The 15,682-nt window shown below is 28.2% G+C and overlaps 2 protein-coding genes across 2 annotated transcripts; one reads left to right on the plus strand and one right to left on the minus strand.

Moving 5' to 3' along the window:
- The first annotated feature begins 3,348 nt into the window (after positions 1-3,348).
- On the plus strand, positions 3,349-5,132 carry LOC124926469 (calcineurin B-like protein 7). The gene is made up of 9 exons (XM_047466700.1): positions 3,349-3,459; positions 3,706-3,820; positions 3,892-3,974; positions 4,060-4,119; positions 4,184-4,292; positions 4,385-4,437; positions 4,518-4,598; positions 4,679-4,791; positions 4,900-5,132. The coding sequence occupies exons 2-9, from the start codon at positions 3,742-3,744 to the stop codon at positions 4,970-4,972; spliced, it is 651 nt and encodes a 216-aa protein (XP_047322656.1). The 5' UTR covers positions 3,349-3,459; positions 3,706-3,741; the 3' UTR covers positions 4,973-5,132.
- A 1,921-nt stretch (positions 5,133-7,053) lies between these two features.
- Positions 7,054-10,039, minus strand: LOC124926232 (probable pectinesterase/pectinesterase inhibitor 34). Its single transcript, XM_047466426.1, has 3 exons — positions 9,011-10,039; positions 8,556-8,692; positions 7,054-7,955 (listed from the first exon to the last, which is right to left on the minus strand). Exons 1-3 carry the CDS (start codon positions 10,006-10,008, stop codon positions 7,258-7,260), a joined length of 1,833 nt encoding a protein of 610 aa, XP_047322382.1. The 5' UTR covers positions 10,009-10,039; the 3' UTR covers positions 7,054-7,257.
- Between the last annotated feature and the right edge of the window lie 5,643 nt (positions 10,040-15,682).

The raw sequence follows: 15,682 nt of genomic DNA on the forward strand, positions 1-15,682 counted from the left end.
GATTTGATTTGATATGCAAATTGTGAACATTTTTTTCTCATATTTCTAATCCAATTTAGTTACAAAATAAATAAATAAATAAATCATTTTCAAATGAAGTCCATATATGTTTTATGAGAAATGATTAGGTGAGGGAATTTGGTGAGGGAATGACGAGGCATAATCTTATTAGCTGAAAAAATCAAATAATTTCTCTTTTTTCTCTCTTTCCTCCCACTTTTACATTTTCCAACCAATGAATGTGATGGCACGTCATTTCCTCACCAAATTCCCTCACTAAATTCCCTCACTTTATCACTCCTCATGTTTTATTGTGTCGAGTTTCTCTTAGGAGAGGAGGTAGATTTTCTTTGACATTTAATTATTTGAATACTAGTTTTAATTATAATATAGTGTCACTATATTTGATTGATCGTGTAACCACACCTAATGTACTATTTATAACTTTTAATACTAAAAAAAAGTATTAAAAGTTTCAAGTTTCTTATTAGATAATTTAACTTGAGGTGGGAGAATGTGTTAAATTTTTCTATAAAATAAAATTTAGTTTAAAAAACATACTTACTTTAATATCTTCAAGTAATTTTAGGCCTCATTGTCTTAGAGAGCTATAAAAAAAAACATAATCCATTTAGAAACTTTTAAGCCTTTTGAGTTTATTAAAAAAAATTAACAATCATCTAATATATTGTGTGATGTATTTATTCTCTTATCAATCAAGTTATTTAATTTATTAAAATATTTTCTATTTTAAAAAATAATTTATTTTATCATTATATATATTATTACATTTTAAATATTCTTATTAAATAAAAATTTTATTTTTTTTTAAACTATGACCGATAAAAAATATTTAAATAAATTAATATTTATTTAAATAAGTTACCATCATTTGCATTGAAGAAAAGAAAATATACTGTCCACTGCTTTTGAACTTTAATTAAAGTAGTGGCAGCTAGATATTGACCCTAGCTATTTGATATTAAATTTTATTGTTTTTTGAAACAAAATAAAAATTTGTCTTGATTTTATTGTGATTTTTAAATTTCTTTCTTTTTATATATATAAAAAAATTTAATTGTTTCTAAAAATAAAATAAAAAATTATCTATTTTTAATAATAAGAAAGGATAAGACTAGTTTATATACAACCGATACAAATATAGTATTGATAAAATAAAAAATACAAAACATGAAATATAAAAAAACAAAAAAAAAACATGTCATTTAATAAATGATTGAGCTTGAAAATATCAAAAAAAGAGAGATTAACTCAATTTTTTTTTTATTAAATTTACATAAAGATATTTATATAAGAATTGAAAAACAAAGGTTATATATATATATATAATTATTTATTTATTGGCCATTTTGATTTTTTTTTTTAATATCAATATGTTCATTTCACCACTCAAATCTCAAATTTAAGGTGTGTTATATTTTTGTTCGGTGCAACATCTTATTTAGTTGAATTGAATTTATTATTTTAATTTTTTTTAATTTAAATAATACTTTAAGTCGTTAATATATTGTTTGTTGTTTATGTTACTGTTTTTAATTATTATTATTTTTTTAATATTTAATCCCTTTTTACTGTAAAATATATGATTTTGTCAATTATATAGTAATTTTTTATTTTATTTTTGTAAAGAATAATTATAAATGCTCTTTCACCTTGAGACCCTAATTATTTTTATGTTGTGAGAAATAATCTGCAGACCTAATAATTATTATATGAATTATGAACTTTAAAATAAAATCAAATAACTTTCATCAATTATATAAAATATGAATCTCAACATAAATCAAATTTTAACAAGAAAATGATGACAATAACTTAAAAGAAAATGAAATAAAAGAGACTGTATTATGCGATGGACAATGCTTCAATTTAAATTATAACCTCCAATTTTTGGATAACTATGTTTTATTTGGAGAAAAAAACTACGTTTAAGTTATGATTTACAATAGCACGTCATTAAATCATTTTTTTAGTCTGATAAAAACGGAATCAGCGAGTTCAGGTGGAGGTAGAGCTTGAGTTGAATGGAAGAGTTTGTCATTCTTAGTATTTAAAACTAGAAATTGATAATCTACCTACATATAACTGGAAATAGGTAAACCTAATGGAAACAAAAAAAACCGGTGAGAATGAACTAAAAGAGTAATAAGTGAGAAATAAAAGAAATGATTTTTTATTAAAATAGGATAAAACCGCTAGGTTTACTCGGACTGTCGAATTACCGAAGTTTGACGACCGGCTCCAACCGGCGGGCCGGGTTTCAAAATTTAATTATAAAATATCACTATATTTTATATAATTTTAGTTTTTCTTAAATCTAAGTAATAAAAAAATGAAGTAGGTTAAGCATATTAGTTAAAATAAAATTTGTATCCGAAATAAATATGTTAAGAAATAATGATATTTGTTATCATTAGATCACCTTTTATTCTTATAGATATATGATATCTAGCTCATTGATCCCATTGACGAATGTCTGCATATATATAAGCTAGTTTGACTATATTATTAGAAAAGACAAGGATTTCCTATAATATAAGACATGAGATTAGGAAGGTTTGATATTTCAATCTCAAGATGGCCTCCTCCATATATATTTAGTACCATCCACGATACTCTGTTATTCTTTTTCTTTTTTTAATTAAGTTCATTAACTTCCAACATGTTTAATTTTAGTCACAAACTTATTTAAATACAAACTAGTGGACTAGTTCACAATAGTCTTTATATTTCAGATAGTTATAACATGCTAATTTTAGAATTTTCTATTAGTGTTATTTTACTCAAATTCATATTTTTCTGATAAGTAGACCTAACCGGCCACCCCTGCCCCCCCCTTATATTATTTTTTTTTATATAAAAGTGACAGGTTGTATATATTATTTAAATTGTATAACTATAAGGTCAACTTATTTAGTATAACTTTATATCTATATATAGGAACTTTTTTTTTTCTTCTAAAAAAACGTGACATTATTTTTAAATTTTTAAATTTTTTTTACATTTTATTCATTATTTATTTTTTAATTTTAAAAAAATAAATATAAAACTTACTTTTATTTATTAGTTTTATCCATAATTTTTCTTTTATATTTTCCCTAATTTTGTTTTCTTCTAGAAATCCAGTTTTTTTTTATATATATTATATAAATGACCGGTCCAATGATAATACAATCATAGACCCCTAAAAAATGTGTTCTTCCTAAAGCTCAAACCCTAATGACTAAACTAATAACGAAATAAGTTAATTATATTAAATTTTATATGAATTTAAAAAGCATTAAAAGAAATAAAAATGGAATAGGCCCACGAATATTCAACTTTGGGAGTCGGTCTATATGAAGACATTTTGAGATGGAATGAAACCGACCGGCTGACAAATTAAGTCATTCAAAGTTTTGCTCTCTCTCGTTCGTAGCTTGGAGAATCGGTCGGTCGGTCGGTCGGGTATGTCATCTCAATTCTCATGTGCTTTCTTGTTTGTTTAGTCTTTCAATTGTAATTTCAGAAAATGGGAATAACCCTTCTTTCTTTGGGCTAATTAATACATTTGAACATTAACCCATGAGCATGATATCCGTGAACAACGTATTGGAAAACTGAACAAGTTAATTGGACATGTTGTGTACTGTTTGACTGTAAAATTTACAATTGAAAAATACAAAGAATGACATTAATGAAGCAGGAATTTGATACAGAAAAACAAGCAAGCTTAATTGAATGGGTTGCCTATCATCAAAACCGATCCCACCTGTACAAGGGTATGAGGAACCCTCTGTTCTTGCTGCTGAAACACCTTGTAAGTGCACTTGTTTACTAATTTGATCAATCATATGGGTTCATTCATAATAAAACAATGTTGTGTAATAGTCACTGTCAGTGAAGTAGAAGCTTTGTATCAGTTATTCAAGAAACTAAGCAGTTCAATTATTGATGATGGACTCATCCATAAGGTCTGTTTTCTTCTCTTCTCTTCAATCCCATATATCTATACATAAAAGGGTCGATCCCATATATCTATTTTATCTCTATCTGCAGGAAGATTTACAACTTGCACTTTTTAGGAACAAAAACAAGAAGAATCTGTTTGCAGACAGGGTGGGTGTGTGATTCATTCATTTATTAGTATGTATATGTATATATTGATGTGTTTTTCCTGTAGATATTTGATCTGTTTGATGTGAAACGCAATGGAGTTATTGAATTTGGGGAATTTGTTCGTTCTTTGGGTGTGTTCCATCCTAATGCACCAGTGGAAGACAAGATTGGATGTAAGTTAGCTAGGTCCTATATGTTGAATAAATTAGCTAGTTACATATGTAGTTTGCAACAGCTTAATTATTTATAATATTACTTTCTTCAGTTGCCTTTCGATTATATGATCTAAGGCACACCGGATTCATAGAATGGGAAGAGGCAAGTTATAAATTACTTATATATAACAGTTTAATTACTTAATGGTAACTAGCTAGCTGATGATCATTGAAATGTTACAGCTGAAGGAGATGGTGTTTGCACTTCTGCATGAGTCTGAGATACTTCTTTCTGAAGATCTTGTTGAAGAGATTGTCAATAAGGTTGTTTCTCATTTCTTAATTGTCTTTAATTTGGTATAGAATTGGTTTTAATTATATATATGTATGTGGTTTGTTTGCAGACATTTAAAGAGGCAGATACAAAAGGGGATGGAAAGATTGATCCAGAAGAGTGGAAGGAATTCGTTTCAAAAAACCCATCTCTCATCAAGAACATGACTCTTCCATATCTCAAGTAATTAATTAATCAATCAATCTCCACATTTCTTTCTTTGTTTTGTTTGTTTATTAATTTACTAAGAAATTAAGGAAAAAAATTGAATTCTTTTTTTGCTGGCTGCAGGGATATCACTCTTGCATTTCCCAGTTTTGTTGTGAACTCCTCCACCGATCTTGAATTAGAATCAGATTTCTGATCAAGTGGCAAATCATGTTCTATATAGTTGTACATACAAAATTAAGGTAATGCATATCGTAAAATGTTAGACTGTCTTTGTTTTGTTTTATTTGAATGTAGAACGACCGTTATAGTCACGATCCAAAGTGAGATCCAAAGTGAAAATCGAATCGGAGTTTCATTTTTAAGGTACGAATGAGTTTGTTATAAGAAAATGGATTGTAATAAACTAATATGTATGTAAAAGTGTTGCAAAATGTTTTGATGGGTTATTAGTATAATACAAAAACATTCTTATATCTGTTATTCAATTCAAAATGCAGTATATTTTGTGTTTGGATGTGTAATTATGGTTAAAAATATATTATCATCCAAACTTATCCTATACATAGTGTCAACAAATGTTAACAATGTACACATTATATTTTATTATATCATTTCATTTCATATATATTTACCATTAGTTGATTTTCATTTTGAATATATCTGCATAGTTTATGTATTTATTTGAATATTTTGTTAAGTTATAATAATTTCTTTGAAATGAGACTATAACTATAAGGCGTTAATGTAACCTTTTCAAATAATAATGACAATAATAAATGATAATTTGTGTTGCAGATATATATAGTGTTAGGAATTTATTTAACATCTCATATTTTTGTCTCATTTATTTCCAAACAATATAAAATAAAAATAATAAAATAAAACTCTTTTGAAGCATGTCACGGGCCCCAACTGCCGACGCAAGTGTGATGGGGACCGTGGGTTGTATGTATTATATCATATTGTCGTTATTTAACTTATTATTATTATTATTTCAGTTTTATGTATTCTTTAATTTAAGAAACTTAAGTGTTCTAATATTCATAATTATTACATTTAAATTGCTAATGAGATTTTGATTTAAATATCATTGTTTGATACAGGCATAAGAAATAGTGCAAGTGGAAAAAGAATTATCTTTTGATTTAAATGAAATAGGAAGCTCAATTTTTTTAGTTATTTTTATTACAAAATATTCACATTATTTTTTTTAAAATAATAATATTTGAGAAAATATATTTAAGTCTAAATAATGAGGTGACCAAAATATGTGCATAAGTTATAAATACCTAATTTAGTATAAAAGATTATTTTCGAATTATTATAATTTTATTTTTGTCAAATATAACATTATGAAATTGGTTAAAATCATAGTTTAAAGGTTAGAGAGTTTTGTCTCTCATATTCTATTTTCATTAAAATCAATGTAAATTCATTATAATAGAATAAAGGATCATCTTTTTCGATTAGGTTGACAATTCAAGTTGAGTTTAAATTGGTGACTTTGAATTTAGGGGGTTAAACGATATTAATATAAACTTAATCAATTTAGTAATTTATTTAGTAATTAGGTCAAAGAAATTAAATTAGACATAATCTATTTATTTGTAATTGATCAGAACCCAAACCCGATCTTATTGACCCTTGACCTATCTCAACTCGAAAATAATAGGATTTAACTCAATATAATTATTATCACATTTTTCTATTTCAAATTAAAATGACATTACCTAAATGAAAAATGAAATTAAATCAAAAATCTGTTGTAAAAAACCCTACCAAATAAAATTAATGAGTAAGTATGAAATGACAAATACAAAATCTTATAAAAGAAAATTATAAGCAAGTTTGTGGGTTTACTTGGGTCATTTTAGGTCGACCCAATTTTAACATGTTTATTAATTAGTTTAAACGGGTTGACCTGATTTCGACCCGAATTCAAAAATACATCACCTTATCACCTTAACCTAATTTTTTCGTGTTCGACTTAAAAATTTGCGATTAAAATAATAAATATATAGTTTTGATCAACCAAGAAGTGGTCCACAGTTCAAGGCTTAATTGGTAGATTAGAGGTCTTCCGTCTAGCCTCTTGCCAACCCTAAACTTTTGTCGGCCGATAAAATAAATGACAGTCATAAAAAAAAAAATACATAAATGTTTCAACAAAAACATTAGTTTCAAATATGTAAGTACACATAGCAATAGATAAAATTTAAGTAAAAATGATAACAACCACCAACCAAATACACCTAATTAATTAATCAAGTTGAATGATTAAATTAACCCCTTCTTCCTTTCCTCTTCTCGTTAATACAAAATAATAGTTGTTTTTCTTAACAAATTCATGTTTCCAAAGCTTATAAAACTTATAAGGATTACATACAAACAACTTGATCATGCATGGTTTTAAACCCTAGCTATATATATATATATATATTTATTGTTTCCTTATGAATAACCCAATTATAATATTAGTTAAACCGAAAGCCCGGCCAAGAAGGCCACTCCTGTGGACGGCAACCAAGCTGATCCATATATAAACTGCCCCACCGTGAACTTGCTCGCTTCGGCAGTGGTTGTGATGACCACATAACCGGGCCACTTGACACGCCCACCCAAGGCAGAGCCTGGTCCCGTGTTGGCGTACTCTCCATAATACAACGTGTCAAGTGCAAACGTAGCGTTCCACTCAAGCCATCCCCTCGGATGAACGTGATCCCCAATGTAGGATTGCATATACACCGTCCGTGAATACAATTTCCAAGGACGCCCCAAAAACGTGGGGAAGCTTCCCTTGGAAGCCTCGAGATCCGAGGTTGCCAGGATTCTACAAGCGTGGATCGATATGCCCGTGTTCTGGTTCGGGTCCTTTCTATTCTGAGCCGTGATAGTAACCTTTTGGGAGTTCATCGGCTTTCTAGCATACAAACTACAGTTTTGAAAAACGACAGCTGCATTGCCAAATATAAAATCCACGGTGCCATAAACATCGCATTCTCTGAAGAATTGACGGTTGGAATGTACGTAAAGGGTGTCTTGATAACCGATGACACTACTTCGGTATACCACGGCATGGTCAGCACCTATGCGAAGTGCAACGGCTTGGTGTTTGCCAGGACCCGCGTAATTCTCGAATGTAATGTCACGAGCAATGAATCCCTCACCGGTGGCAGCTGTAATTAATTAATTAGGTCCAATTGAAGAATAACTAAGAAGGTGGTATTAGTCAAATTAACTAATTATTATTAAGTCACTATGAAATTAGTTAGTTGTAACGAATTGATTAGAGATGTGACAAATGAGTGTGGAAATTAAAGCATATAAATAAGTTGACTATGTCATGTACCACGATGACAAGCAAGTAATTAATTAATTAGTATTTAATTTAAAAGGAAGCAATTATATATGCAAGTTGCTGATTATAATGTGCACATGCATTATGAACTTTTCAGCAAATGCCCGAGTGAGAGTGATGGGTTAACCGTGCCCATTTCTGCAATTATTAATCATTTCACTTTTATATCTATTTTTTACTTTTCTTCTGGTGGGCATCAACAATTCAATTGGTTAATTTGTCTCATATATAATATATAATATGTATGTGACAAATTAAATGTAAAATTGTTTCTCAACAAAGAAAACATTACTTTATTAGTGAGGGTTTATTTAGTAATTAGTAATTATTAATTATTAATTATTAACTATTAATGATAAAGAAATAGAAAATTAATAATTAGGTGGAAGAGATAAGCTATAGGGAGCTGGGAGATTACCGAAAGAGGCAGTGTGAAAGGTTGTCATCTTGTCGAAAACACTGTTCCCTCCTGTAATGACAGTTTTACCCTTCCCGTCCCCAATAAACATCAAGTTTTTCTTCTTTCTCCCAACTTTCAAGTTGTTCTCTTCATACCTTTGAATATTATTGTAAAAGGGTTAATTTAGTTGTTCATCTGTCAAATATATATTATTATTATTAAATAAATAAATATATCATTAAACTCTTTTCACTCTAGTCATATATAGTATCTATCTTAATTAGTCATCATGCATGATGACTACAAAGAAAAATATTTAAAAGATTCATGATGAACAAGAAGAATTTAATTTTTTTTTTTTTTTTGAAAAGGGTTATAAATTATATATCTTTTTTATTCCATGGTATCGAGTAATTATAGAGAACAAAAATTTGGTATAATAGTGTCTTGGACTTGAAAAATGAAATATGTACCTCCCGGCCTTGACGTAAATGATTGTCCTCCGGCTGCTTGACTCCGGCGCCTTCTTGATCGCCTCCTCTATTGTCTTAACAGTCCCATTCCCGTCTTTTGACACAACTATATCAGCCTGGATTCCCGCCACCGGCGCGTCTAACAAATACCTTTCTCTCTTTCCCACCCAACTCGGAAACAACCTCTGATCATCATCACCTGATCTTGCATCTTCAAGTATCCGCCGGCGCCGGCGGTTCTGTATAGGAACTCCGGCAAAGTCATCCGACCCGATTGCAGCCGCGTATATCGCCAAACAATTCGATACCAACTCCGACAAATCCTTCAATTTCACCTCCATTTGATCCTTCACCGAACCACTAACCTCCGACAATCCATCCGTACACGTGTCCTGATTCGTCAGCGCCGAGCTAAGCCACGTCATCACGTCATGCGTCGACCCAGTCCCATCCCCTGCCACGTATGACAAAGACTTCGACAGATGGTCGACGGCGTCATCCAGGAGCTCGAGACAATCGTCGTACGCCGACCGCAGGTGCGGGTCCATGTTAACAAACCCTATACCTGAGGTAACGTACAAGGCCCGGTCGAACCGTTGGAGGGTCATGTTAACGGTAATGTGTATGAGATCTTTCTCATTAGCGGTACTAGCACCTGGGAAATCCAACAAAGATTTTACGCATAGTTCCGGGTGGAGGGTCCGACTGCAGGCCATGGTTATTGCTCGGGTGGGTTGTTTTAGCAACGATTTATATGATCCACGGGTACGGAGCCCGACCACAAAGGCGGCGGAAACAGCCGCGGCCAAAATAAGTACAATAGAGAATATGAGTAGTTTCTTGAAACTTCCCCGGGTCGGTTTGATATTACGATGATGATCAATATCGAGGGAGGAACTAGTACTGGAAGCGGGTACTAATTGATCAATATCGGGTTTGAAGACGGAGGATCCGCCACCAGCTGATTCGGTCGAATTGCCGAGCCTACCGTAGCCCATATTTTGAAAACGGGTTTACAAAGCTAGAGAGTGTGAGTGAGTGAGTAAGAATGAGAGCAATTCTTCTTCTTTATATGTGGGCGGCGGGTGGATGTTGTTGGTAACAAGTCAATGTCTATAATTAGCTAGCTGGCAATTATTTAATTTCTAATACAGTAATATGTATATATAGTTAGTCATTTACATTTTCTCTCAAAAAATAATATTTAATTAGTTTATAAATAAAAGTATCAATAATTAACATATATTTGGGGGTATGCATGTAGGTTGATTAGAATGCTTTTTGGGAATTAATTTTATAATATGTTGGGGGTCGATGGAATGGAATCATTTTAATTTCAAGTTTTATAATCTTGAAGTTCCAAAACGTCATGTCCACGTCACCCTTCTACGTGTATGAGATAATACTGTCGACTGCGACGGGAAGCACTAACGGGAGAAACTTGTCCGTCTCTTTCGTTTGGAATTATATTAATAGAGAGAATAATAATTTATTTATACACTTAATTTTTTTGTAATTACTAATATATATATATATATTTATAAAGGAAGATAAGATTGTTCACTCACTGCTTGAAATGATTTCTTTTTGGCTATATAATTAATTTGTTTGTTAGTTAATCTCAAAAGCATTGTTTAATTAAAAAAATATTTGTTTGAATTTATATGTTGGCATGACTTTACAAATAATACATAAATTTATAAGTAAAGGTAATTTTATTTATACAAATATTTAAAAAGTATTAATATATAATATAAATAAAAATTTTGATTAATAATTTAATTAATTATAATTAATTAAAAGATAAATAAAAAAAAGTTATTAGGTGCAATGAGAAAATAAAAATTGAAGTTCAGAGACATAAGTCCTATGCAAGACTTTGCGCTTTAATAAGTGTATGGTCTATAGTCCTTTTTATGTTCTATGATTAATTAATAATTTATATTATGTCATAACATAGTACTGTTTTTTAATTTAGATGATTAATGTTCTTACTACAATTATATGTTTAATTCGATCATATCCCTATAGGCATAATATCAAAATCTTATGAGGTCCAATGAGTTAGTGGCACATGTATTTAAAAGGAAAATGGTTCCCGCATTTTCGGTTCAAATGTTCAATCCTATTTATACAGAAAAATTAATAAATGAGAAGGACGACGTTTTTTGTGTGTATATAGTGTCACTTATTGATTGAATATAGACCATGCATGTACTGGTAGGATCAAATTAACCCTCGTTTCTTACTTTTATTCCCTCTTTAAATATGTAGCACTGCCTCATTGGATCTCATAAAATTAAGGTAGTGTCAAAGGTATGATCGAACTAACTCAATTATATGCACATTCGCTTAAGTAAAAAAAAAAAAAAGTTAATGTCTTCTAGACCACCAGACAAATCATTGTCCTTCTCTAGTTAATTTATCCATTATAGTCAACTTTTAATTATATCTATATCAAAAATAAAATAAAATAAATTCAAAACATCTCTTCTAAGTTGTAATGAGCGAGTAGTGTTGGTCTTCTTATCCAAAATTATAAAATAAAATAAAAATAAAATAAGAAAGTATTGTTGTTTCATCCACACAATGAAGCACATGCTCCCAACCAGCTAGCTAAATGTGTGGTCCGCGTGGATGATGTTAATTTTTACACATCACCTTTTCTCAAATATTCATTTGATAATTACCATTTTATCTTATTTTTTAATTGCTTGAAAATTACTCAAATTGCTATTTAAATAAAATCATGATTCATGCCATTGTGAAACAAAAGTTAACTTAATTGGTTAGAGTTAAATGATGGGTTAAAATTAATTTGGTATTAAAATTGAAAATAACAATTCTAATTATATTCTTTATTTAACTACTTAAAATAAAGAATTATATTAATTTATTATTTAAAATTTAAAAAGTGTTTAAATAAACAAACAATCCTTAGAGACAAAAGTAACATCTAAACAAAAGATTAAAGAAGAGAATGTTGAAAGATGAAACAAAAATGATTAGCAAGAAATTATAATTTTAATTTCCTGGGAAATTAAGAAAGGTTTTAATTAATAATAATAAATAGGCTGTTGGTCTATACCAACTTGACAGCTAATCCTCCTCCACATCAGCAATATTATTAGTCAATAATCAATAATTGGACAATTTATTTCATGTCCTTTTCACGCAAGCATCATAATATAATTTTTCTTTTTTAAAAAAAAATCTAAATGAATTAATTAATGCATCTCAATGAAAATCCAAACAAAAAAAAACAACTAAACATATGCTAACTAACTACATAATTACAGTTTAGTAATAAGTATTAGCAAAAATAAACAGTGAAATTAAGAAATATGGAAGGATGATTTATTAATTAATTAAATTAGATTAGATTAGTTGTCAAACCATATAATTGAATTGAATTGATGTTCCTTTCATGTCATAAAGGATCCACTGTTAGTGTACAAGAGATTAGAGACAATGGTTCAAATAACTCTAAAACATTGCATGTTTATTTTGATTCTATTCAATCTAATTGATTGCTACTTAATTACACCCCAAATTCTATTATGTCACCATTACCGCCATAACCACCGCAAACAATAATACCCTACATATCGTTGAATATTTTTTCTCGTAACAGTTTCTTTTTTCTAAAAAGAGTAGATATTTTCTCAGATTTGTCCTTCTCAATCTATCCATCTCTTAGGATTTTCTTAATTTCTATTAATTATTCCAGAAATTAGCTATTACTTTGAGTAATTAGTTTAGAATTCAAAATTTATAAAAGATATAATATTTGAGAGATATATATGAAGATTAATATATAATTGGACCTCGATCCGAAAAGATAAGAGTGGCCGGTTTAGGGTCATAATTAGAAGATAAGTGGGGATAGAATAGCTTGAGTCTGACCTTAGACCATCCATTGGGCACTACTAATTAAGGACACTAACCTAATTGTGGGTTAGTTTGATTCCACTTATTTGTTACTCATTTGATTAGATATATACATAATTATTATATATGGACTAGTTTTATTCTGCTTATTTTGTTAAATTTTTATTTAGATAAGATTAGAAAATAGTCGGTTTATTTTAATATATAGTTAACGTTGAGTGCGTTTAAACGCTTTACCTTATTTTCTTATTTATTCTAAATCGTCCAATTTATTCGATAAACACTTTAATATGTTTGAATTTATTTATATATTTTTTATTCGATAAATCTATTATAACATCTCTCACAGTTTAGAAGCTGAATCAAACTGACTTATATGCATGCTTATGGACAATGGGGGACCCTAGAAGACTTGTGGACTATCTACCAAGGCTAAAATTAGGCCTTGTTAGGTAAGGTAAAAATTATTTGAATAACCTAGTTATTAATTAAAATATTAAATACTATTTATAATAATTTTTATTAAATATTAATATTTTCTTTCATATCAAATAAATTATTTAAATATCTCCAAATAGTTTTTGAACACTTTAATTAGATTAGATGACCAAGAAACTGCTATATATATATATATATATCTGGTCCAATTTTATAATATAATAAACAATATAATGGGGGCATTAAATAAATAAATTTAACTACCTTCAGAAAGATACATAAAGAAAATTATAAAATGGATGGGTCCAACCAAACAAACCCTACACGTAATAATAGGTCGAGCCATTCATTAGTACCAAACCAATAATAAAGTGATATAACAACTATATATAGCCTTAGCTAGCTTAGCTAGATTGTGATTTATTTATTATTCATTTTAACATTACATTGATGTTAGCTTTTATTATCCTAATCCATGTTTTTTCTTTTCTTTAAATTAGTCTTTTGTACTGTATTAAAATAAATTAAAAGTACGACTCCTTTACACTCACATAACATCATGTGAGGTAATTTGAAAAACTATATATATATATATATATATATATATATATATATATATATATATATATATATATATATATATATATATATATTCAACCACCATAGTACACGAACGCACAGAAAAAAAAATTAAATAAGTTGGTCCAGTTTTATGAGTCATACTTGATGGCTTGTTATTAATTTTATGTTTGTCTAATATAAGTGACTCATGAATATTCCTATAAATTTGGTAAACTAGTTTGATTTTTTTTTTTCTTTTTTTTTAGATTATAAAATTAAAAAAAATTTCCTACAATTTTAAATTTAAGATAGAAATATTTTACGAATTTATAAATAATTTTAATTTTAGATATTACAAGGAAAAGAAATTTATATTTATAAATTTAATATATATATATATATTATTTATTCAAATAAATGAAATAATGTCAATAATTTTGTAAATATATATTTTTTAAAGTGTGATTTATTTATTATTATTATTAAATAAACAATATGTATATATTTTTAAACAATGAGGTATAAAAATATTTAATTATGTATATAAACATAATTAATTAGGTCATCTCCAACCCAAATATTTATTCTCAAACTCAAAATGCAGTAAACATCTCATCAAACAGTAATTCATCTCCAACCCAAAAACCCAAACTCAAACTCAAAAGAATATTCTCAGAATATTCCTTTATATAATAATTTTTAATTTTTTCAATATTATCTATATATTTATCTAAAATTACAAATTGAACCCATAACTTTACAACAACTTATTAATTATTTTTAAATTCTCATTCAATTAAAGAAAATTTTGATAAAACTAATTATAAATCAATTATTTATACAACTGCATAAAACAAATTAAACATTAGTAAATAAACACAAATTACATTTCACAAACAAAAAAAAAATACAACAAAACAAACCTTATTAAAACATACTTTCCATACATAAAATAGACGATTTATCAATTCTCGGAATTGGTGTATTCCTCCCACAAATGATCAATTAATGCATTACGAAGTTCAATGTGGGCTTCTTTATGTCTTATATTTTCATATCGAGATATGAAATCTTGAAATCGAGTGTTTTCATTTATCACCATTTCGACCTCCGACGAAAGCGTTTCCATTTCAATTTCAATAGGTGCACTGAGGTCACGTTCATTCTTAATAATCATGTTATGCAAAATTATACATGTAGTCATTATATCATGCAACACTTCTTTTCTCCAATATCGTACCGGTCCTGCTACAATGGAAATACGTGATTGAAGAACTCTGAATGCACGTTCAACGTCTTTTCTACATGCTTCCTATTTCATTGCAAAATGTTTTTTTTTCGGGCCACATGGCTCATGAATTGTTTGCATAATGGTAGACCATTTTGGATATATACTATCAACTAAATAATAACCCATATGATATTCTTTTTCTTAAATTACCTAATGAGTTGGATGAGAAATACCTTGAGTTAGATTCAAGAATAGATGACACTCTGACACGTTTATTTTTTTTATAAATATTGTTTATTATTATAAATTTATAATACTTAGAAAATATAAAATATAAATATAAATAAATTTAAATATAAGTTAATCATATAAACAAATAAAAATTATCATATGAATTAAACATATAAATAAAGTAAAATATAAATAAATTAAAATATAAATAAATAAAATATGTAAACAAATTAAAATATAAATAAGTTATATAAATTAATTAAAAACAAATTAAAAGGACTGAAATGAAAGTTTTGAAAACTTTTGAATATGTGAACAAT

This window comes from Impatiens glandulifera, chromosome 2 (assembly GCF_907164915.1).
Source record: "Impatiens glandulifera chromosome 2, dImpGla2.1, whole genome shotgun sequence".
NCBI lineage: Eukaryota > Viridiplantae > Streptophyta > Magnoliopsida > Ericales > Balsaminaceae > Impatiens > Impatiens glandulifera.